This window comes from Ipomoea nil, unplaced genomic scaffold (assembly GCF_001879475.1).
Source record: "Ipomoea nil cultivar Tokyo-kokei standard unplaced genomic scaffold, Asagao_1.1 scaffold0480, whole genome shotgun sequence".
Classification (NCBI taxonomy): Eukaryota; Viridiplantae; Streptophyta; class Magnoliopsida; order Solanales; family Convolvulaceae; genus Ipomoea; species Ipomoea nil.
In genome coordinates, this window is record NW_017616908.1 from 3,747,345 (window position 1) to 3,771,588 (window position 24,244).

The 24,244-nt window shown below is 41.3% G+C and overlaps 1 protein-coding gene across 1 annotated transcript; it reads right to left on the reverse strand.

Moving 5' to 3' along the window:
• Window positions 1-12,799: 12,799 nt before the first annotated feature.
• Window positions 12,800-14,038, reverse strand: LOC109173411. The gene has a single exon (XM_019322641.1). The coding sequence runs from the start codon at window positions 14,036-14,038 to the stop codon at window positions 12,800-12,802; it is 1,239 nt and encodes a 412-aa protein (XP_019178186.1).
• Window positions 14,039-24,244: the final 10,206 nt, after the last annotated feature.

A 24,244-nucleotide genomic window follows, 5' to 3' on the forward strand; every position in this document is an offset into this window, starting at 1 on the left:
TTGACCACTTCGACTTCTTGGTGTTGTTGTCGATCGAATGAGTTCCACCAATGGTCCTCTCGGCTGTGGTGCGTGTGCATAAGCTTGAGGCACAAAATGACTTGCTAAACCTTCCCCCTTTTCGGCAGCATTTACAAACCGTTGAAAGCTCTCCGAGGCGGTGACTTGGTTTTGTCGAACACCATCAAGTAAATCCATGTTAACATGTGTTTGTTGTAAGAGGCCCTTCATTTGTTGCTCCAACAACTTAAGCCTTGAATTTGTTTCGGTGCCCAACTTTCCCATTTCAACAAACATCTTCAAAATTTCGCTTTTCAACTCATCCTTGGCCGTGTCAATTTCATTCTTCAAAAGTCCTTGCCTATTGAACAATTGCTCGGCTCGGTTGAACATGACCTTGTGATAGTCATCAAGTTTGTGGTCCATGTTGTCAATCTTGCTATTCAAACCTCCTGTGGACTCTTGGACTATCAACTTGACATCACCCGCAATTTCCTCACGCAATGATTGAACATTGAAAGTTGCTTCGGGTTGAGTAGGAGGTGATGGATTCGGCAAAGAGTGAATGAAATCATCTTGAGGAGTGGCAAGCATTGTTTCGGATAGATTTGGCTCGGCTTCCTCATTGTTGTAACAAATCATCAACCTTGTGTTGTTTCTTGGATTTTCTTGGTCATAAAGTTCACACCTAGGTGGCAAAGTTGGCAAATTGTTTGCTTCATCCAAGTTCAAAGATACTTGGTGGCTTGGTGCACTCCCATCTTCTCGAATTGATCCCGTAATCTCCGTCGTGGAATGAGGAAAGTAGGACTCAAAGCTTAAGTTTTCATCTCCGGTTGTAGCAGGGTACGGGTCCAACTTCGGCAAACTTCCATCATCAACTCTTGCCATTGATCCTTCTCCGGGAGCTCTTCGAATTTCTTCCATAGAATTAATAGTAGCTCGGCGGATGTCATTTGGATCAAATTCTCCAATCGGTGTGTTCGATGCGGCTTCAACAAGTACTCCCTTTTCGGTTTTTTTCTTCCTTGCAAGCTTATTCATAAAACAAGAATTAATGACCGATAATCTCGTGGCCCAGACAATGTCACGAGTGCCTAGCCAACTCAAAACAAGTTCCTCCCTTTCCAAGGTGTTCGGTCCAATTATTTCGGCCAACTTGTTGTGATCGGATAATCTCCAAGCTCTCCAAGCTTTAGCACGCTCAAACTCTTCTAGCAACACAATATCCGCCCCAAGGGTTGGTACATCATCAACACTGCCAACCTCAACTCTATCACTCTCCACTCTATCAACTTCCACTCTATCAACTTGCAAAGGTGGATTATTTGGGTTTAGGGAGTTGACAATAGATGCGGGTAAGGGGTGGCTTGTGGCATCTTCGTTTGATCTTATTGCGGAGGTGTTGGATCCCTAATTGCTTGGTTCACAGATAAAGGGTCTTAGAGCTAGAGACGGGTTAGGGGCTTTTCTTTTTCGGGTAGGCTTGGGTATTGTGGGTGCTTTTGGTTCGGTTGTATTTGGTCGAAAGAGGTAGTTGTGGTTAAGGACAAGTTTGGCTTTGGATATGGTTATATTTTTGGTTCTTAGGATCTCCCCAATTGCAAATCCATATCAAATTTCTTGTTGGAACCAACCATCAACCAACGGTTTGGCCTTCACTAGTGAATCACACAACCTCTCAAACATGAATGCTCCCCAATCAACACACACATTATTCATAATAACATCCATGATCAATAGCTTCTCCCTAGACAATTTGTCACGACAATGATATCTAGACTCAACACATTTGTGTACAATATCCAATAAGAGTCTATATTCGTTTTTGAGTTCATTTTTCTTGCTGTTTATTTTAGGAGCTAGCGGTGCGTTGGCATCGCGTACCTTGGCCCAAGTAGAATTGATATCAAAATCATGAGTTTCTACTCTTAAATTTGATTCAACAAGATTAAATACCCTTTGAAAATCATCGATTTTTATTTCCACCTCCACTCCTTTCACCATAGATATAATCGAATTATTATCAACTCTAGCATGCAAATATAGCTCGGTCACCTCATCTTTGTATAAACCAACATATCTAAAGGTGCAAAAATTTAACAACCCACAACTTTAATTTCAAGAGAGTTGATAATTTTTACCCCTAAAGCTTTGTCTTGGACTTGCTTGTTGAAATCGTGATGTCGAGAATCATCCCACTAAGCACACGGCTTGATCTCTTTGTTCCTCCGGTGGTGATTGTCTTCGTCTCCAATTGTTCAACCTCCATTGATTAGAATTTGAGATGGGTGATTTTGGTGGGATTTTTGGATTTTTTTACGGTAGAGTCCGAAAAGTTGAGGGGTTTGGGTATTTGGTTTTAGAGGATTTTTGGGTGAGATTTTGGGTTTGGGTGGTGGGTATTTATGGGTAGAAAAGTTTAGAGTAGAAGATTGTGGCTGGGTGTGGAAGCAATGGAAGGATTTGAGCACCTCCTTTTTCGAGAATCCGGCCGGCGAGAGGAAGAAGAAGAAAAGAGTTCTCCTTCTACCCGTTAGAATTGAGGACAAAACATTGCGAAATTACTTCTTTGCCCCTTAGTGGATGGAGAGAGAGTATTGATCTCTTTGAGGATAAATTCGACCTTCCACATGATTTAAATTTGCCAGCTCAGATTTAAATATTCCATTTGTGGGTACATGGCGCCAAAAATTGTGCTTCAAATAACCGCCAACCTGGAGCAAATCAGATAAAAAAAATCTTGAAAATAATCTGTTAGAGCAATAAATGTATTCCAGATAAATATTATTACTTCGATTTCAATTTTCAATAAAGCTGATAAAATCTCTGAATTGACAGATATATACCTAAAAGTCTGAAAAGATTTTCAATTTCCAAAACAAATTAAATGATTCTGACTTTCCATAACTCTGTGCCTAACTTTTTGACTTTTGAGAAAACAATTTTAGGCAAATATGCATGCAAGCAATTTGAGAGTTCCCCCTTAATATATGCTGACCCAAGAAAAATGTTTCCCCTTAATTGAATATTCCTAAACATACTAAGCTTAAATTAATTAAACCAATTAAGTACACTTAGTAAATAAGATAGCAATTAAATTACACAAATTAATTATGCTTATAACGTGACAAATAAGTAAACATGTAACACAAATTTCATATAATTAAATTTCAAAAACATGTACGCAAATTTCGTAAGACATAATTAACACATTTAAGTACATATAAATTTTATGAAAACATGTACACAACTAAATACATATCACACGTACATACAAATATAACATATGCTCCAAAAAGAAATTAAAACACGTAGGTCACATAAATAACACATTTCACACAGTGCGAACACATTTCAAAATTAAGAGCTTAGAAATGCTTAGCTCATTTCGATCATTCCCATTTAATTTCATGCCTTAGAGTTGCAAAACGAGATTCACACAACGGCTTTGTGAGAATGTCAGCAATTTGATTCTCTGTGGGAACATGATCGATTTTCAAATCTTTCTTTTCGACGTGGTCTCGGATAAAATGGTGTGAATGTTGATATGCTTGGTTCGCGAATGAAGCACCGGATTTTGGGTTATGGCGATTGCACTAGTATTATCGCATAAGATGCTAACGTTTTCACACTTAATCTCATAGTCCAATAATTGTTGCTTCATCCACAAGATTTGTGCACAACAACTCTCAGCTGCAATATATTCGGCTTCGGCAGTGCTCGTAGCTATGGAGTTTTGCTTTTTGCTGAACCAAGAGACCAATCTTCCCCCTAAGAACTGACATGTCCCTGAGTACTTTTCGGTCTATTTTACAAGCTGCAAAATCTGCATCTGAATAAACAGTTAGTGTAAAATATCCTTCTTTGGGATACCATAATCCCACATTGATTGCTCCTTTGAGATATCGAATTATCTTTTTGGTTGCAATCAGATGACTTTCTTTGGGCTTAGATTGGAATCTCGCACATACGCCAACCGAGTAGGATATGTCCGGTCTGCTTGCGGTTAAGTATAGTAACAATCCAATCATCCCTCGATACATCGTTTGGTCGACATCTTTTCCTTCATCATCTTTATCCAATTTTTGAGATGTACTCATGGGAATTTTGACTGAGGATTTTCCATCTACAGTTTCCGGCGGCGGGATGTTCGACAGTGGCGTCTGCAGTAGTCTCATCCGGCGACCTTGGTGAGCAGCGACAACTCTTCCCCTATTTTCTGGCAGTTTGTGGCGTCGGGCAGTGCGCGGTAATGGCGGTGTACAAAGCTGACGGTAGGGGTAGCGTCAGCGGTGGTGGGTGATCTTTTCCCGGCGAAGCTGGTGGCAGAACGTGGATGTCGTTTTGGCTTGGTGGCTTCGGCACACACGGGGGGTGGTGGAAACACCCGTGGTTCCACCTTCTGCCTCCCAGTGAAGAAATGAAGACGAAGCAGAAGATGGTGATGAAGGTGATCTTTGCTTACCTTAGTTGTTTGTTTAGTGATAACTAGTTTAGTTGTTACTTAGGTTCCTAATTGAGTTACTAGCTTAGTGGTAAGTGTGGGGGTTGTGGTTGCGTTTGGCTAGGTTTTGATCCTTGCTTAAGGCATTAAGCCAATTTTAGTATTTAATTTTAAGTAATAAGTTCTATCTATTAAGTCTTGGTTATTTAGCTTACCTATTAGTATATTAGTGTTGTGATTAATTAACAATAAGACACTTAGCTTAGATGGTTGAGCTTGTGGGTAATTTAGGGTGGAACTAGAATTCAAATCCCTTTATGAGCATAATTAGTTTTGTTTAGTACTTGTGTTAATAGTTGAGATCCGGTTTAATCCACAAGTTCCCGGTAGCTTTGTTTTTGTGTTGAGCCTAGCCTATGTTGGCGTTGGTTTTGGTTGGATAAGCGAATGAGGTAACCCATGCTCTACAAAAATCTATTTTGCTTACCTATAAGATGATTTCTTGGATTCTACATGTGTTTTGCTATGAAATGTTAGTGTTGATGCATTGTCTTGTGAAAATGCATATCTAGAGCTTGTTATTAGGGTTCATGTATGCCATTGCTTGGCTATTCCTTTGATTCAAGTCATTTTATTGTATTTGGTGAGATTTGGCATGTTTTGGGCTTGAATTTGAGCTTGGAGTTGAAAATCCCCGAAGGGATTTATGTGTGGCTTCGTGTTCCCTGCGGGTAGGAGTACGGGTGGGGCACTACCCGTGTCCCCACCCGTGAGGAACAATGTGGCGCTGGGTATGTACCCCGCGGGCAGGAGCACAGGTAGGGCACTACCCGTGGTCCCACCCGCGGGGAACATCATGGTTGATGTTCGGGATTTGTTCCCCGTGATTCCTTTGACTCGGTATTTGGTCTTTTGACTTCCCGATGTTCTTTTGTGTAACTATTTGAGCGTTTTCTTGATGTTTCGTATGTCTAGAACTATATGGTAGGAATCCATGTAGGTTTTGGTGTCTTGAATCGTGCTAAATGTTCAACATTGTGATTCGTTGAACCGTGATGAGTCTTGTGTGTTCTTCGGAACTATGTTTAGTTTATCCGTTTGATAAGCATGCTAGTTCGGTGTATAAATGCTAGCGTGTGTGTTGTTTGTCATTTCCTATTGTGGATGATGACTTGTGTTAATCATCGTTGGAGTCAGATTGTGATCCATTCCTTGTTGAGTATGGTTTCATATCTTCGTTGTGATCCATTGATTGATTCCTGTTGTGGTGTGATGTGTGTGGCTATACTTGGATTGCATGATTAATGATATGGGACATTAGTCACCAAGGTACGGCAGTGTTCCTCGTGGTGGCCATGACGCGATTATGGAGTTTGTGGCCTTTGTGTAAGGTTCACGTATTTCTTGGGTGGCATGTGTTGCCGTGTGTGTGATCGGTTCCCTCGTGTACTATGAAATCGGTGGTCTTGTTGGTGGTCGTTGGTGGGAGACGACGGTCCCATGAGGGAAAAGGTTGGACTTGGTTGTACAGGGGTCCTGGAGGTAATGGTTGGAACTAGAGATAAGGTTGGGGGTAGCCATAAGGTTGGAATTGGGCATAAGGAAGGCATCTCAATTCGTGATGGGTGATGTCACGAAGGCTTGTGTAGCCATTGTGTGTGATTCTCTATTTATGACATGTGTTGTCACAAAGGTAATGTGTTGCCAATGGTTGTGTCCTTATTCTCTTGTGTTATGCATGTCGGGTGTTAATCTACTGTGTGATGGTAGATTATGCCTTGAGCCGTTCTTGTGAGTCGTTATTACTTCTTGATGTCTTGGGATGTTTTCCCTTATCTTTATTGTGAGTGCATAGAGTCATGTGTTGATCTCTATCTTGGCTTTTGAACTTATATATACTATATCCCCTTTCGCAAATGATTTTGTATATATATCCTATCTATGTATGATACTTAACAGGTATTGGTGGGTTACAAGCATTATTCGCTGACCGGGCGTTGTCCCCTTTCTTATTGTTGCTTTACAGGTTGGGTAGATTTGGAGAGCGCGCTAGTGGCCTGTAGATAGATTAATCTCTTCCTTTAATCGTTGTTGAGGCCTGTGAGCCTAAGTAGTTGAATCGTTATGCTGTTGTAGTTGTAGTATCTGCCTGTGCACCTATGTTTGTTATAGGTGTGGCATAGCACCTTCCGATTTGTTTAGTTAGCTTCCGCCTTGTCTAATCTTAATGAGTAGACTTTATCCCTTTTATAAGCTTTAATTGGTTTTAAAAGTTGTTGAAAATCGGGGGTGTTACAGAAAGAATGAAAGGTGTCTTCTAGGTTAGCTTGGAATACAAACATGAGGTGAAAAGTCTTCTTTACCCTTATTAAAATGAAAAAGGTGTATGTAGACAAGGGAACTATTCACAAAGCTTAGGGTACAACTCATTGACTTGGGTTGACTAGTCAATTACTAGTCCCCGACTATTGAATTTTAAGGGTTTTAGGAATTAAACTATCAATTAAGCTAGGATTAATTACTTAATTAATCCTTAAATGGAATTCGGATTTACGGGGTGTCACATCGTGAACCAAAGTTCTCTGGAGCACCATTGCGTGTTTTTGCAACTCCCATGGAAATATCATTTCCAACGTTGCTGTCGTCAACATGCATCATGGAATGTGCAACATCGTTGCCGTTCGGATCATTTGAATGTGCACCACGAGCAACATTCACGATTCCAACACTTTTGGAATCCATCAACTTGTTCATTAAAGAATAATATTGTTTTAAGATTGTTGGAAATGATGAACCAAAGTCGATTTAATATCGCAAAATAATATTTATATATACACACGAAAGTATATAAAATATTATTCGATATATATATATATATATATATATATATATATATATATATATATATATATATATATATATATATATATATATACATACACACACACACGAAAATATATATATAAAACGGATCCCAAAGGTTATATATATATCTACGAAAAATATATATATATAAATATATATCAACCAAAATGGAAGTTATAATCCACAGATTATAATTCCAACCAAAAGGAAACGAAGTAAGGATTTATTGCTTAAAAGCATAATCCCAAAACCGAGAAGAAAGAAGATGAAGAAGAGTGGTAAGTTCGAGTCGAGCGAAACATCATTTTTCCTTAAAACCTTATTTGCCACCTCCCAAAAGTGCTAGGAGTGCTGTGGCCTAAGCTTCCCAGGATAAAACGTACTATGGCTCGACGTTTGAGCACCCAAACGAACGAACCCGGCGAACTAGAGAACGAGCAGAACACAGCAATAAGAACGGAGTGGGAGTAGAGTTTTAAGAGAAGAAAAACTAACTTCTTGTTGTGTCTCGTTCACTTCTTAAATCCGTACACAAGTTTAGACTTGATCCCAGTTCGGGATTTGATTTGCAACACTTATCTTAATTATGGCTTATAATTTCTGCAAGTAGGGCACTAGTGAGCTAGCTGAGGCACAGATTCCTTCAACACAATCATTACATAGGATTTCAGGTTTGCCGCTGATTTTGGCAACAACCCAGATGGCTTTAGAGAGGATGGAAGAGTTAGTGTCAATGCCTTCAAGGTTGACGTTCGTCGACATGTTACGTTGAGGCAAAGCATTTTCAGGCTATGTCCTTTGTTGCAGGGCAGCCCCAGTCAGTCATGTCCTTCGTCGCCCGTCGGCCTCCCGCATTTGTACAACTGTACTATTCCGCGATTCCGCTGTTCAACGTCGCAAATGTTTTCCTGCACTGAGGAGAGCAACCGCCAAGGGGAGATAAGCAAAAAAAAAAACGGAAGATGGAGAAGAATCAAAATAGAAAGATATAACTTGTCTATAATCTTTCGTCAGAGAAATACTGGCTTTGAAGAAATCCAAGGCTCTCTGGAGAAGGAGACTGCTTGTTGAAAAGAAAGCCGAGAAGCGGATGCGGCAATTCGGCAGAGCTGCCAGTTTCCTCCAACCCTGATGGTTGTTGCCGGCGCGTAGCGTTGATGGTGGTCGCACCATTGGATGCGGTGGCGATGACGACGGCAGAGGAAAGATCAACGACGGAAGTCGTCCTTGTAGCCGTCATTTGTCTTCATCGCTCTCTGAAGAGAGGCGGTGTAGCGTTGACGAGGATGTAGAGAAAAGTGTTGATAACGTGTTAAACAAAAATATCAACGCAAGAAAGGAGAGGGAATAGACAGAGAAAAGCATTTCTTATTATCATCATCAATCTTTGTACAACATTACAATGGTATATATAATCTCTATCATAATAACATTTAGGACTTTTACAGCATTAGGAATCCTACGGTATTGAGAATCCTATCATCAATATAAAACCAGAATAATGTCAACATAAGATTTTACAATAATATTGAAATATCAATTTGAGCAAAATATGACAGATAAAATAAAATAAACATAGTCATTATAATAACAATTATGCAATAATCCGTGTAACAAATAATTTGGTTAATATATTATGCAATCAAGTAAGTTTGCTCCAATACAGTAATCCATGCATAACGCAATTTAATTTCTTGGGAATTGTACATTAATTTGAATATAAATTGTAGATAAGATAGCGCACTTTCAATATTCATTTCCCTAAAATTACCAAAATAGTGCAATTAAAATGTTTGCATCATATTATTTGTATAATTGTATAGATATAAATGATTTGTTATAAATTTATCTAAATATTATTATAACTTTTTTTCAAATTTAAAATGATGAGTATACAATTTATCTAATATAGTTATGATAGATTTAATTAATCCGGGGTGGCCCGAATTATTAAACCCGGATAAGAACGCAGTATGGATAATAAATAAATGATGTCGTAAAGGCCGTGAGACCGTATATTATATTAAATGCCGTAGAATTGGCTATTACAATAGTATATTAGGACAAAGTATGCAAGTAGAATAAATCGTGTCTTAATGAGACAAGGTGGGGGGTTTTTATACAACCCACACCCCTAACCGCCACCCCTTAAGGCGGGGGGTGGTTGGATCCGTGTTGACCGGGCCTCCTTGACCGGGTCTAGGTCGGCGGACGACCTCTCCGTGGCCGACCCATCGTGGACGACCTCTCCAAGCCGGGTCAACGGACTGCTGGCCGAAATCTCCAAGGGCCGAGGCTTCGTGGGCCTCGGCCTCCGAGGCCGTTTTTCGTGGATTAGCATCTCGAGGTCCTTTAATGGGCAAGGGAGGAGTCCTCGCGGGCCAAGACCCAACGGTCGAGGCCCATGAAGCCGAGGCCCCGTGGGTCGGGGCCCCGGGTCTTGCTCCGATCGTATTATATCCATCATGAGTCCCCCACTCTCTTCGTTGCGATAAGTTGTCGACGAAAGAGAGTAAACGTGTCCCGGGCCGGGCTCTTGGCGCGAGCGACCCGAGCTGGAACATAAGCTGACCAGGTCAAAAAACCAGTCCTATCGCGAAAAGACTCCTCATCTGCTAGAGATTATTCAGGATAAGATAGAATCCCTTCAAAAGTGTAACTCCTTTCCCTATATAATCTTGAAAATACACCTCTCAAATCCCCATCAAATCAAATCTTCCACCCATCACCATCAACTTTAACACTTCCCAAATCCCCATCAAATCTTCCACCCATCACAATCAACTTTCCCTCTTCCCCATACACCCCCAAAATTCAAACTTTGGTCAACACTCCCTTTTCTCCTCTCCCCTCTCCCTCTATATAAATCCCCCTCTCCCTCTTCATCCTACACTCTTCACTCCCTCTATCCTCCAAAATTCCGGCGACCTCCTCCAATTTTCCGACGACATCCTCCAATTTTTCGGCGAGTTTCCCCCGTTTTCCGGCGAGTTCGTGCACCAACATCGTCTGGCCGACCCTCCTCGCCCGAGCCGCAAGCCCGAGCACGATACGTCCTTTACTCTCGCTTTCCCTTACTTTCTGTTGTTATTTTTCCGGCATGGTTTTCCGGCATGGTAGCGGCGGTGCGGCGGCGCTTGGTCAGCCTCCGCTTCGGGTCCGTTGCCCGGTCCTCGCCCCCTTTGCACTATTATATACATTTTTTTTCGAGGGTACGTGCGTGCCCCTTCGTTATCCCTCCCATTTTGCTTCGTAGGTTTGGGTGGTGTATGTTCACTAGTTTCGGTCTTCATGTCCTAGATTCCATCGACGAGAACGAGGTCGAGATGGACAACCCCCCTTCTCCGAGTGAAGTGCTCCCCGTTGTTACTGAGGTACTCGGCTATATGATACTTTATAGAGTATGCCCACCTCCCGGAAGCAAGAGCATACTTTATGGTCTTGCCTCCGGGAGGTGGGCACACTTATGCTCTTGCTTCCAGGAGGTGGGCACACCTTATTCTCTTGCCTCTTGGAGGTGGGCATACTCTATGCTCTTGCTTCCAGGAGGTGGGCACACCTTATCCTCTTGCTTCCGGGAGGTTGGCACACCTTATGCTCTTGCATCCAGGAGGTGGGCATACTCTATGCTCTTGCCTCCGAGAGGTGGGCACACTTTATGGTCTTGCTTCCGGGAGGTGGGCACACCTTATGGTCTTGCTTCCGGGAGGTGGGCACACCTTATTTTCTTGCCTCCGGGAGGTGGGCATACTTTATGCTCTTGCTTCTGGGACATGGGCACACCTTGTGCTCTTGCTTGCGGGAGGTGGGCACACTTTATGTTCTTGCCTCCGGGAGGTGGGCGTACCTATGCTCTTGCTTCCGTGAGGTGGGCACGCCTTATGCTTGCCTCTGGGAGGAGGTCATACCTTATGCTTGCCTCCGGGAGGTGGGCACACTTGGTGTTCTTGCCTCCGGGAGGTGGGCATACCTTGTGCTTGCCTCCGGGAGGTGGGCACACTTTATGCTCCTGCCTCCGGGAGGTGGGCACACTTATGCTCTTGCTTCCGGGAGGTGGGCACACCTTATTCTCTTGCCTCCGGGAGGTGGGCATACTCTATGCTCTTGCTTCCGGGAGGTGGGCACACCTTATGCTATTGCTTCCGGGAGGTGGGCACACCTTATGCTCTTTCCTCCGGGAGGTGGGCATACTCTATGCTCTTGCCTCTGGGAGGTGGGCACACTTTATGCTCTTGCCTCCGGGAGGTGGGCACACCTTATGCTCTTGCCTCCGGGAGGTGGGCATACTCTATGCTCTTACCTCCGGGAGGTGGGCACACTTTATGCTCTTGCTTCCGGGAGGTGGGCATACTCAATGCTCTTGCTTCCGGGAGGTGGGCACACCTTATGCTCTTGCTTCCGGGAGGTGGGCACACCTTATGCTCTTGCTTCCGGGAGGTGGGCACACCTTATGCTCTTACTTCCGGGAGGTGGGCACACCTTATGCTTTTGCCTCCGAGAGGTGGGCATACCTATGCTCTTGCTTCCGGGAGGTGGGCACACTTTATGCTCTTGCCTCCGGGAGGTGGGCACACCTTATGCTCTTGCATCTGGGAGGTGGGCACACCTTATGCCCTTGCCTACGGGAGGTGGGCATACTCTATGCTCTTGCCTTCGGGAGGTGGGCATACTACCCAGGTCCACCTCGATGCACCCCGGCATGCTGCCGAGGTGGTGCCATGGTGCACCCCGGTTTTGTGCTGGGGTGCGCTAGGCCCTTTTTTTTTTTTGGCCTTGTATTAGCCTCCTTAACATAGTCCCATGAGACTACGCTACCGGGCTCTCCCGTCGGGGTTGGTACGCGAGGTCGGACCTCGTGCCCCCTTAGGGTACGTCAGCCGCTCGACCTAAGCCCTTCCGGACTGCGCTACCGGGCTCTTCCGTCGGGGTTGGTACGCGAGGTTGGACCTCGTGCCCCCTTAGGGTGTGCTTAACCGCTCGAGCCATGTCCTGTCGGACCCAGCCACCGGGCTCTTCCGTCGGGGTTGGTACGCGAGGTTGGACCTCGTGCCCCCTTAGGGTGCGCTCTAGCCGCTCGAACCGAGTCCTTCTGGACTTTGCCACCGGGTTCTTCCGTCGGGGTTTGTACGTGTGGTCGGGCCTCGTGCCCCCTTAGGGTGCGTCCTCCGTCGGGGTTGGTACGCGAGGTTGGACCTCGTGCCCCCTTAGGGTCCGCGGGGGGAAATCGGGTGATCACTCGTTCCCCCTTATTTTACGTCATTTTTTTTTTAGGAAAAAATAAATGAAACCCAAGCTTAGTAACAAAGGTCCTACTCATAACAAGTTTTGTAACAAGGAAAATTATTCCGCTTATTGCCGTCCACTAAGATATTATTGGGGGAGGGGAATGGTCCTCCTCCTAGAATAGTAATGCCTTCTCGGCGATGGTATGGACCTGGAGGTCCTTCTGACCAATTTGGCGGCAAGCCTTCAAGTAGCAACTGCGGCTCACCTTTTGGTCCCCCGGGCGACCCCGACCCCGGTCGGTGTCGAAAACTTGAGGCACAGGTGCTCCATGAAAATCACGCACCTGAGGTCTTCAAGGGCGGGTTGGCCGAGTATGATGTTGTGGGCGCAGCTGATTTTGACGATTACGAACTCGACCTCCCACCTCCGGGTGTGAGGTGGGGTGCCTATCTCCACCTCCAAATTGATCGACCCCTCCGTCTCAATTGAGTCCCCCGTGAACCCGGACAGGGGGGTCCGTACTTGCTCCAGTCGCCCTCTTGAGAGTCCCAACTGGGTGAAAGTGTCGTAGTACATGACGTTCACCGAGCTACCCGTGTCTATGAGCACTCGGTGCACCACCATGTTTTTTATGTCCATCTTGACCACCAGGGCGTCTCGGTGGGGGAGGGGCCCGTCTGGAAGGTCGGCATCGGTGAACGTGATGGGCTCCCTCTTCGATTTCTTCTCGTGGGGCGCTCGTGTGACCTCCCCCATGTACAAGCTTCTTGCCCATTTCTTCCGCTCGGCTGGTGAGTCCCCTCCCTCAGGCCCCCCAAAGATGACGTAGATGGCACGTTTCTTCGGGGGCTTGGAGTCCTCCGTCGTCTCCTCCTCCTCCTCGGAGCTGTGGTCGTGGTCCCTCTTACGAGGTGCCGAGGTGGATGGCACCTGGCCACCCCCCTTCCTCCATACATTGCCTTGCTTCTGGCCTTGCGCCTGGCCGGGTTTCTTAATGAACTGGCCGAGGTAACCCATTTGGATGAGCTCCTCGATTTGTCTCTTTAGGAGGATGCATTCGTCTGTATCGTGTCCCTTCTGACGGTGGAACCTGCAATACTTGTTGGGGTCCCCCCTCGACGATATCTTCATGCATTCCTCCTTTGGGAATACCACGATCCCCTGGTCCTCCGCGTGCACCAAGATGGTACCCACAGGTTGTGTCAACGGGGTGAGATAGCGTGTGGGGTTCAACCCGGGCCCCTCGGCATATTCACGTCGGTGTGGCCGCGGCGCCTTGCGCTCCTCCTGAGGTGCTTTATCTTTCCGACCTCTCCCTTCCTCCTGCTCCTTCTTCCTCTTCTCGCCAGCCTCAGCGTCAGCATACCTGGCTGCCCTGTTCATCAGGTCGGTATAGCTCCTTGGGGGGTACCTGATGAGGTCTTGGTGGAATGCACCCGACCTGATGTTGTTTTTAAAAATCGGCATGGCCGGCCTCCCGTCGAAGTTGGCGACCCCCATGGCCTCCTTCTTCCATTTTCTGAGGTACTCGGCTAATGACTCCGAGCTCCCCTGCTTTAGATCGCACAGGTCGGTAATTTGCTTCTTTCGCTGTATGTTGGTGGCGAAATGGGACAGGAACTGCCGGGTGAGGTCCGCAAAGGTGGAGATGGACCCCCCCCCCCCCCTCCGGGAGGGATCTGAACAAGTCATGCGCCTGCCCGTCCAAGGTGGCGAAGAACCCCCTGTATAGTATGGCGTCTGTCGCCTCGGTGATCATCATGGCGGCCCTGTACCTGGTGAGGTGTGCTCGCGGGTCCGTGGTCCCCGAGTACGCTTTAATGGTGGGAAAGCGGAAATCTTGAGGTAAGGGCTCCTCTATGATGGCGTTTGCGAACGGAGAGGACAACACATCCTGGGGCTCCGGAGACCCGTCCCTCTCGTCGATCTTCTTCTGGAGCTCGTCCATCCTCCTCCGCAGTTGCTCAACCTCTTCTCGATGGGAGCTTGGAGCTCTACCATTCGTTTCACCTCATCGTTCGACCCGGGAGGCCTGTTCGCGCCGAGGTGGGGCTCGGGTCCCCCGACCTGGTGACCTCCGCGAGCCCGCCTCTTGTCGCGGCTGGGCTTGGGATTCGTGGTTTGGCGACCTCCGGGTGACTGATTGTCGTCGTGCTTGCCTGTGGGAGCAGGATTCTGCTGGGGGATGCCCGTTGGCGGCAGGCCTTGGGCCCAACCTCTCTTGGGCTGGCACCCGGCTGCCCAGCCTCTCCATGGCGGGCCTGGTTTGGTTTGACCTCCTTCCGTCGTCCTCCTGACGTCAGTCACGTCGTGAGTCCCCTCCTCCCCGTGTGTCCGTCCGACGGGGCGAATTGACCTCCCCCTGGGTGATGGGTGCCTGGGGTGGCCAAGTCCTTGGACCGCTACGCCCCCAGGTCGGAGGAGGTGGAGGAGGTGCCGACAGCCCTTGGTTGACGCCTGGGTCGGCAGGCATACGCGCTCGGAGGTCCGCCACGACCGGGCCAGCCTTGTGGAGGCTTGCTCGAAGACCGCCATCCCCTCCCGGATGAGGGCTAGGTCCTGAACAGGGGGGGCAGGAGGTGGAGCTCCACCACTGCGGTGGTTGGTGAGGCGATCCCTCATGTCTCCCCCCGACCTGGCAGAGTTGGCCGGATGGAGGCTGGGGACCCCGTTGGGGCCGTTCCCGATTGCGACGAGCTGGTGCTGCGAGTTGGATCTCGATTTTGCCATGGTAGCTAGTCGCGGTAGACCACTGGATATAGAACACGCTTGAGCTGGTACAGCAGCTCTCAACAAGAGCACCAATGATGGATTTAATTAACCCGGGGTGGCCCGAATTATTAAATCCGGATAAGAACGCAGTATGGATAATAAATAAATAAATAAATGATGTCGTAAAGGCCGTGAGACCGTATATTATATTAAATGCCATAGAATTGACTATTACAATAGTATTTTAGGACAAAGTATGCAAGTAGAATAAATCGTGTCTTAATGAGACAAGGTGGGGGGTTTTTATACAACCCCCACCCCTAACCGCCACCCCCTAAGGCAGGGGTGGTTGGATCCGTGTTGACCGAGCCTCCTTGACTGGGTCTAGGTCGGCGGACGACCTCTCCGTGGCCGACCCATCGCGGACGACCTCTCCAAGCCGGGTCGACGGACTGCTGGGCGAAATCTCCAAGGGTCGAGGCCCATGAAACCGACGCCCCGTGGGTCGGGGTTCCGGGTCTTGCTCCGATCGTATTATATCCATCAAGTTATAATACGGAGTATGAAATATTCAAACAAATTATGATTACTAAAAATGCTTCTATTGTTACGGTCTTATCATATGTCACTTTCGTATTTTCATATATGACGTTACATACTTTGTTAAGCTTTTGGAATAGTACAACCTTCTATGTTAAACTTTTGATTAATGGGAGGATGGGATTTTGTGCATGGGATTTTGTGCAATTCTTTCTCCTGCAAATCCAAAAATTTTGTCAGTATTTTTAAAGAAAGAAAAAAAAAAAAAAGAAAAGGTGAGACGCGCGTTTTCGTTGCCAGACACTCTTTCTTTCTATTTTTTATTTTTTATTTTTTAACTTTTGTGGCCACAGCAACGGCCACAATGTTATTATTATTATTTTTTATAGAATTATTTGTATTTAATTTTGTTATTGTTTTTTTTTTAGTTTATATAATATAAATGTAGATATGTAGTATATTATTTTAATTTAATTATTATATTTATTAATAGTTTAATTTTAATTTTATAATTGTCATTTCAATTAAATGTAGATACGTTAATATATTTGTAATTATAAAACTATTTAAATTTTGATAGGTTTAATTTAAATATAATAAAAATAATAATTACAATTATAATTTTTAGAATAATAATAGATAAAGAAATAATTAAAATATGAAGATAAAATGGTGGGTCCATAAAAAGTTGTGAAAAAAAAATTTAAAACTAATGGGAAGAAGAGTTTTTGTAAATGATGAGGATGCCATTATCAAGCTAGCACAGATATTTCAAAAAAAAAAAATAAAAAAATATCAAGCTAGAAAAGAGATCTAAAATCTAGATTGATGGAACTTGTCTCCTACACACAACAGGGAAACCAACAGTGCGTGCTTCTACTGAAATGCAGTTTTATGTCCTGTGTGTTGGGTATAAATATAATCTAATCTTATTAAATAGAACTATTATTTGCACTCGTGCGATGCACGAAATGGATTTGTTGTAATAGAATATATGAATATATGAATCGATATATACTCCGTAATTATTTAAATCAGAACATCAAATATTATATAGTGCAATTAAAGATATGATTTTGATCGTTTATATACTTTGATGTTATCATTGCTTGAATTTGTGCAAATAATTGCTCAAATTAATAGCTAATGTCTTGATGTACGCATGCGGTGCTATAACTTTGAAGATTTTATTTATCATTGTTTAATATTTTCATAAATTAAGCAAATGTGCTCGTTCTCTAACAACTCAGTTATAGAAATGAATTGCTATCCTTATTTATTTGTATGGAAGATATATTTTTTTGTCTAGATATATATCAATTTTTTCATTTAAAAAAAAACTTAATATCACCGATTATATTTACACATTACTGAAAGCTCTTTGTAGACGATAATGGTAGTGGCAACACAATCTTGTCCATCTTTGTCTAGAACTAACACCATCATTCCATCAGGATGAGTTACTTGGGTGAAAATATATAAGGGTAGAATATCACGCAATTAGTTATTATTTTATATTTTCAATCAATTAGTAATATCAGATTTATTTTCAGCCAATTATTCTTTTTATTTTCAGTCAATTAGTCAATTAGAATATCAAATGAAATGATATTTTTACCTAATTTTCGTTCCATTTTTAATTGATGATGTAGATATTATTATTGAAATATTTTAGTTCCATTTTTAATTACTTTTACTATTGTTTAAAATATCCATTTACTCGTGCCAATGTAGAATATTATTATTGAAATATTTTTCTCCAATTTTAATTTTCATTCAATTTTTAATTAAAATGCAATGATTTGACCATTTCTTTTTTTTTATTTTAGTCAATTATGGATCATTTTTTACTTGCAGTCAATTATTAATATTCATTTCCTTTTATATTTTCAGTCAATTAGTAATATTAGATTCATTTTTAGTGCTAAGCACCTTGTGCTTAGATGACACTTGGGTTTGACTTTCATATGAGAGGTTGTGAGTTTGAGCCTCAGTGGAGGTGTTATTGGCTCTTTGTGCTTCAATTGTTGAGAACAGGTACTATATTTTTACCTAATTTCCGTTCCATTTTAATTTGATGATGTAGAATATTATTAATGAAATATTTTCGTTCCATTTTTAATTTACCTTTACTATTTTTGAAAATATGCCTTTACTATTTGATGATGTAAATATTATTATTGAAATATTTCCTTCAACTTCTCAATACTTACTCACACAGATGGACAAGCAATTATATGTTTGTAAGAGGAGCATTGCTTATCTTACCTAGAAGAGCTCTTGAGCTCCTCTTTCCAAACATTTTCAATATGGATGTGGAATCAAAATGATCCAACATCATTTACAAAGGGAGCTCGTGACTTCCTTTTGTCTTCTTCTTTTTAATTTTATTTTGTATATCGTTTTGTTTGGATTATTATTATTATTATTATTATTATTATTATTATTATTATTATTATTATTATTATTATTATTATTGATAAATTCATCAAAATTTTAACAAATTCGTCATTTTAACATTTTAACTTTAATCAAAACACCACAAATATTATATAATAACTTAGTAATTTGCTCCAAACTGCTATAAACTAATACAACATATAGATTTTGGGTTAATCTTTCACAACCCCCACTAAAAATAAATAAATAAATAATAAATAATAAATAATAAATAAGTGTTGTAAAACCTTATGTGGACATTATTCTATGGATGATAGGATTCTAAATACTGTATGAGTCCTAATTTTGTAAGAGTCCTGAAGACTATTATGATAGAGATGTTATATATACCATTGTAATGCTGTACAGAGTTCCTTCCCCGGGATGATAATAAGAATTACTTTTCTCTATTCTTTATTCTTCTTCTTCCTGCTATTATTACTCTTTATTACTGTTCTCCACGAGCTAAAGGCATGCAGACAACCCTGCAATTCAACACGTTATCAGCACACTCAACCCCGGTGAACAGTAAATTTTATGAGTTTTCAATTGTATTTATCTCTTCCTAATTGCTTGTACTGCATGATATTTGTTTTTGGAAAATTTTCACATAGAATATATGCTAAATTGTTTGAATAATAAAATATTCCTAATATTTTTGTAGACTATGGCTGCACTAACCAAGGGTGAATTTACCGAACTGGCCTTAGACGGGAGTAACTATTTAACTTGAGCTCTTGATGTTGAGATTTATCTCGCATCAACTGAGCTACAAGATACTATTATTGCTGATTCCACAAGTAATGCAGCCCAGAAGGCCAAAGCACTCATCTTCCTTCGTCACCATCTTAATCATGATCTTAAGAATGAATATCTTACTGAAAAGGACCCCTACATTTTATGGAAATCCCTCAAGGACCGTTTTGATCAACAAATATCACTTGTCCCCCCCCCCCCCCCCAGGCACAAGATGACTGGCTGAATTTGAGGTTCCAAGACTATAAGTCTGTCGTTGAATATAATTCGGCATTACATAAAATTGTGTCACAGCTCAATAGAGATATGGGAGACGTTCCTGTTTTATGCTTGGTGGATAGTGCAACTACGCACACTGTTTTGACAGACCGAAGATTTTTCCAAACACTCAATGAACATAAAGGCAAACTCTCAACAATAGTAAATGATAATGTTACTATTGTGGGCTCTGGAAGAGCTTCACTTATTCTTCCTAACGGAACAAAGTTAATAATCGAAACTGTCCTCCTATATCCTCAATCATGAAGAACTTTACTTAGTTTCAAGGATATTCGGTCCAACGGGTTTCACATAGAAACAAAATCAAAAAAACAATACAGAATTCCTAGTCTTTACCAAAACGGTAAATAACCAGAAGAAGGAAATCGAAGAACTTCCTTCCTTTTCCTCAGGTTTGTATTACTCTTATATCAGGCCCCAAATTTCCTGCGTTGCACTTGCGGAGAAATTTAAAGATACACATTCTTTGGTTTATGGCATGACTGCTTAGGTCACCCTGGGTAAACTATGATAAGTCAGATACTTTCAAATTCGACTGTACAAAACCTTCTTAGGACAAACATCCTTTCTACAAAAGATTTCACATGTTTTCCCTATGCAAAGGGAACACTTATTCTAAGGCCCTCACGTCCAAAGATTGGTTTTGAGTCACCTGTCTTCTTGCAGAGGTTACAGGGTGATATTTGTGGACCAATTCATCCTTCATCTGGACCATTTCGATATTTCATAGTCCTTATTGATGCTTCCACCCGATGGACACATGTGTGCCTGCTGTCCACATGAAATAAGACATTCGCAAAGTTCATAAGTCAACTCATTAGATTGAATGCTCAATTTCCCGATTATCCTATTAAGAATGTGAGAATGGATAATGCTGGTGAATTCACCTCTTCAGCTTTTGACGATTATTGTATGGCTATGGGGATTAAGGTGGAACATCATGTACCATACGTCCACACCCAGAATGGTCTAGATGAATCCCTTATCAAAAGAATTAGTCTAATAGCTAGACCGTTACTGCAACGGTCCAATCTACCAGTCACTTGTTGGGGACACGCAGTATTGCGTGCTGCTGATTTGAAACAACTCCGGCTAACTGCATACCATGATTAAACCCCCGTACACATAGTACGTGGTAGAATTAAACATTTTCCGATCTGCGTTTCTAGTCTTAGTATGTAGTCCATTTTATTGTATCACCACCTCACGCGTATCTCTATGGGCTATAAGCCTCCGTCTGATGTTTAAATACCTAGAGCCCATTATAGGGGATCAATAGATACGCTGACTACATACGTAATGAAGATTGTTTCTCGGTATTAGGGGGAGATAATAGATTAACTTTTAATGAAATTCCAAGTAATTTCATAGAATGAAAACATCTTCATTATTAAAATTTCATGTACTAGTTAGACTGAACTCGAAGTTCAAAAAATAATCTATTTGCGATATTAGCAAATAATCTGCCAAACATATTTGATCATAGTGATCATAAAAGAGTGACTAGGTCCCATATTCTTTCCCCAACTTGGGCCAAATATATCTATCGATACTCTTTTACGCCATAAGTGTATGAGATCTATCGGTGAAAAGAGATAAGAATCATAATACTAGATCTAGTAAATAAATATTGTCACTCTTGGAAAAGTTTAAATAATTTAGTCTTGGAGACGCTCGTCCAGATGACGAGAAACCCTAGTCAATTCATAGGTGCACCAAACAAACATAATACTAGGGATGCGGGACAACCATATGTGATCTGAATACTTCTGGGAAATGTATAGAATCTGGTTGACTTAAATATTGCCATGAACAATTATAAATATGGGAGAAATTCTTGAAAAATGTTATAAGTTGTCGACAACACAATTGCCTTCACATTGCTCATATTATATGACAATCTGGATCCAGAGCTAGGTGCCAGAAGCACCTATATTGATTAACATATAAAGAGAGCAATTAAAGGCATACACAGCTCAACTCGCTAATATATTCCTTTCGTACACCATTGAGGTATTAACCCTGTAGGTTACAAATGGTGTGGAAGGAAAACAAGAATAATGAGGTGATAAGATATCAAGCGAGTTTGTAGCCTATGGGTTCACACAGAGACCCTTGATTGATTTTAATCAAATATACTCTCCCACGGTAAATGGCATTAAGTTCCGCTACATAATATTATTGGCAGAATAATAAATTTAGACATGCAGTTAATATTTATCTTGTGAAATCCCTGATGGATTTATAATTCCCTAAATGAGAATTTTTGTGCCATTATTTGCTCTTTAAAGGGTTGAGAATGGAGTTATTATCCTCATTAAGAAGGAATAATATGTACCATTGTGTGCTCGATAAAGAGTTGATAATGGACGTATTTATTATCTCAATCAATATTGATGGTATAAGCATCAATGAGATATCCAAAGAGCTTGATGATATCAGTTCATGTCTAACGACGGAGATTTTTGTAAAGCTCGGAAAGCTAGGTATTATCTCGACTTGAAGATCGAGTTTTTCCTTTGAATGAATTTAATACACCAGTTAGCCTGTTTTTTTTTTCACCTGGTAAGGATACCTTAACAGTCCTTTACATCATTTGTCGTTGGAGCACCTTTTTAGAACCAGAAGTTCCATAATCGCAACATGCATGATATTCGCGATAAAATTGCTAGCAACATCTAGGGCTCCTTCTACAATGAAATATTGGAATAATGTTTAATATATTCTCCGAGAGTTTGGTATTCACATGAGAAACAAATGTATGGTTTTGATAGGCTGATTGGGTATTGGCTATTATATATGTTTGATCCCCGTGATGCCAAAACTCCAAACTGGTTAAACAATGAATTACCCCCAATGTCTCAAATGAGGACAATAACACTTGAGTTGCACAAATGATATATGAGTATGTTAAAGAATATTTGACAAAGCATATATAGCGTCAAAATTCAACCAATACGAGCTCTAGAAGAGTCACAAAATGATGGTGCAAGATATTAACTCTAGTGACAATCCAGAAGATTTGACTAATCCATTTCTACAATTTTGGATATATATTTTATGTGTGGATCTGAAGATTGTCTTCTTGATGGGGGAGTATCATTTTACAATCCTGAAGATTGGGTCTTGACGACTAACAGCTGTACTATTTTCCTTAGTGTTTTTCCCCACGGGGTTTTTCCTTAAATCTAAGGTTTTTAACGAGGCAGTTAATCTAAAACAAGAATACACATACATCATGCACTCTTTTTCTCAACTAATTTTCCCACTGGGTTTTTATAGTGAAGTTTTTAATGATGCATGAGTATGATATAGTAATGTAAATGGGGAGAAGTAAACAAACCCCAAAATCCTGAAGATTATGTCGATTATGCCCTGAAGGCTTATGGTTGTACTCTTTTTCCCTAAACTAAGTTTTTCCCACAGGGTTTTCTTAAGTTAAAGCTTTTTTTTTTTTGAATGAGGCGACCAATACAATATATGTTTTACATATATCATGTACTCTTTTCTTCAACTAGGTTTTTCCCACGCGGTTTTCCTAGTGAAGTTTTTAATGAGACATGAATATATCTTCTATTGTACTCTTTTCTTGTCCAGGTTTTTCCCGCAGGGTTTTCCTAGCGAGTTTTTAACGAGGCATGATTATGGCAAAATAATGTCAAAGGGGGAGTGTTTTAAGACCTTATGTGGACATTATTCTATTGATGATAGGATTCTTAATACTGTAGGAGTCCTAATTCTGTAAGAGTTCCGAAGGCTATTATGATAGAGATGTTATATATACCATTGTAATGTTGTACAGAGTTCCTTCCCCAGGATGATAATAAGAATTACTTTTCTCTGTCTTTTCTCTGATCTTTATTCTTCTTCTTCCTGCTATTATTACTCTTTATTACTGTTCTAGTTCCTTCCCCGGGATGATAATAAGAATTACTTTTCTCTGTCTTTTCTCTATTCTTTATTCTTCTTCTCCCTGCTATTATTACTCTTTATTACTGTTCTCCACGAGCTAAAGGCATGCAGACAAACCTGCAATTCAATAATAAGTAAATAAAACTAAAATAAGAAGACAATGCTAAGGCTTCTTAAATGAGAACATTTTGACTTCTCAATACTTCCCCAGATTAATAGGCCAGCAATTATGTTTGTAAGATGAGCAATGCTCATCTTATATAGAGGAGCTCTTTCTTTTCAAACATTTTCAATATGGGATCAAAATGATCCCACATTATTTACAAAAGGCTCCCCTTTGTTTTTTATTTATTTTTTATTTTTTATTTTAAATTTTAAATTTATTTTATATATAGTTTTGTTTGGATTATTATTATTATTATTATTATTATTATTATTATTATTATTGTTGTTGTTGTTGTTGTTGTTGTTGTTGTTGTTGTTGTTGTTGTTGTTGTTGTTGTTGCTGTCGTTGTTGTTGTAATTTGATTATTTGACAAATTCGCCAAAATTGTAAGAAATTCGCCGGTTTAACATTTTATATTTAATCAAAACACCAAAAATATTATTTAATAACTTAAAAATTTGCTCCAAACTCTAAAAACTAAAACAACACATCTACATTTTGGGTTAATCTTTCCCAAACCCCCTAATACATTAAAATATTTGTAAAAAAATAAAATAAGAAGCCATTAAAATAATGTTTCATAAATAAGAGCCTTTTGATGGAAAATTATAATGTGCACCAGGGCGCACAATGCATTGTGCGCCCTGACCCAAACCGACGTCGTTTTGTACCTTTTTCGCGTGTCTGCTGTTAATTCTTTATTAAAAAAAAATTCATGTTTCAAATGTATAGAATTGTATAATAGAAAACACAGAATTTTATAACTGAAAACACAGAATTTTTATAACTGAAAATCCCCATGTTTCGAATGTACAGAATTATATAATTGAAAACACATAATTTTATACCTGTAAACACAGAATTTTATACCCGAAAACACATAATTTTATAACTGAAAATTA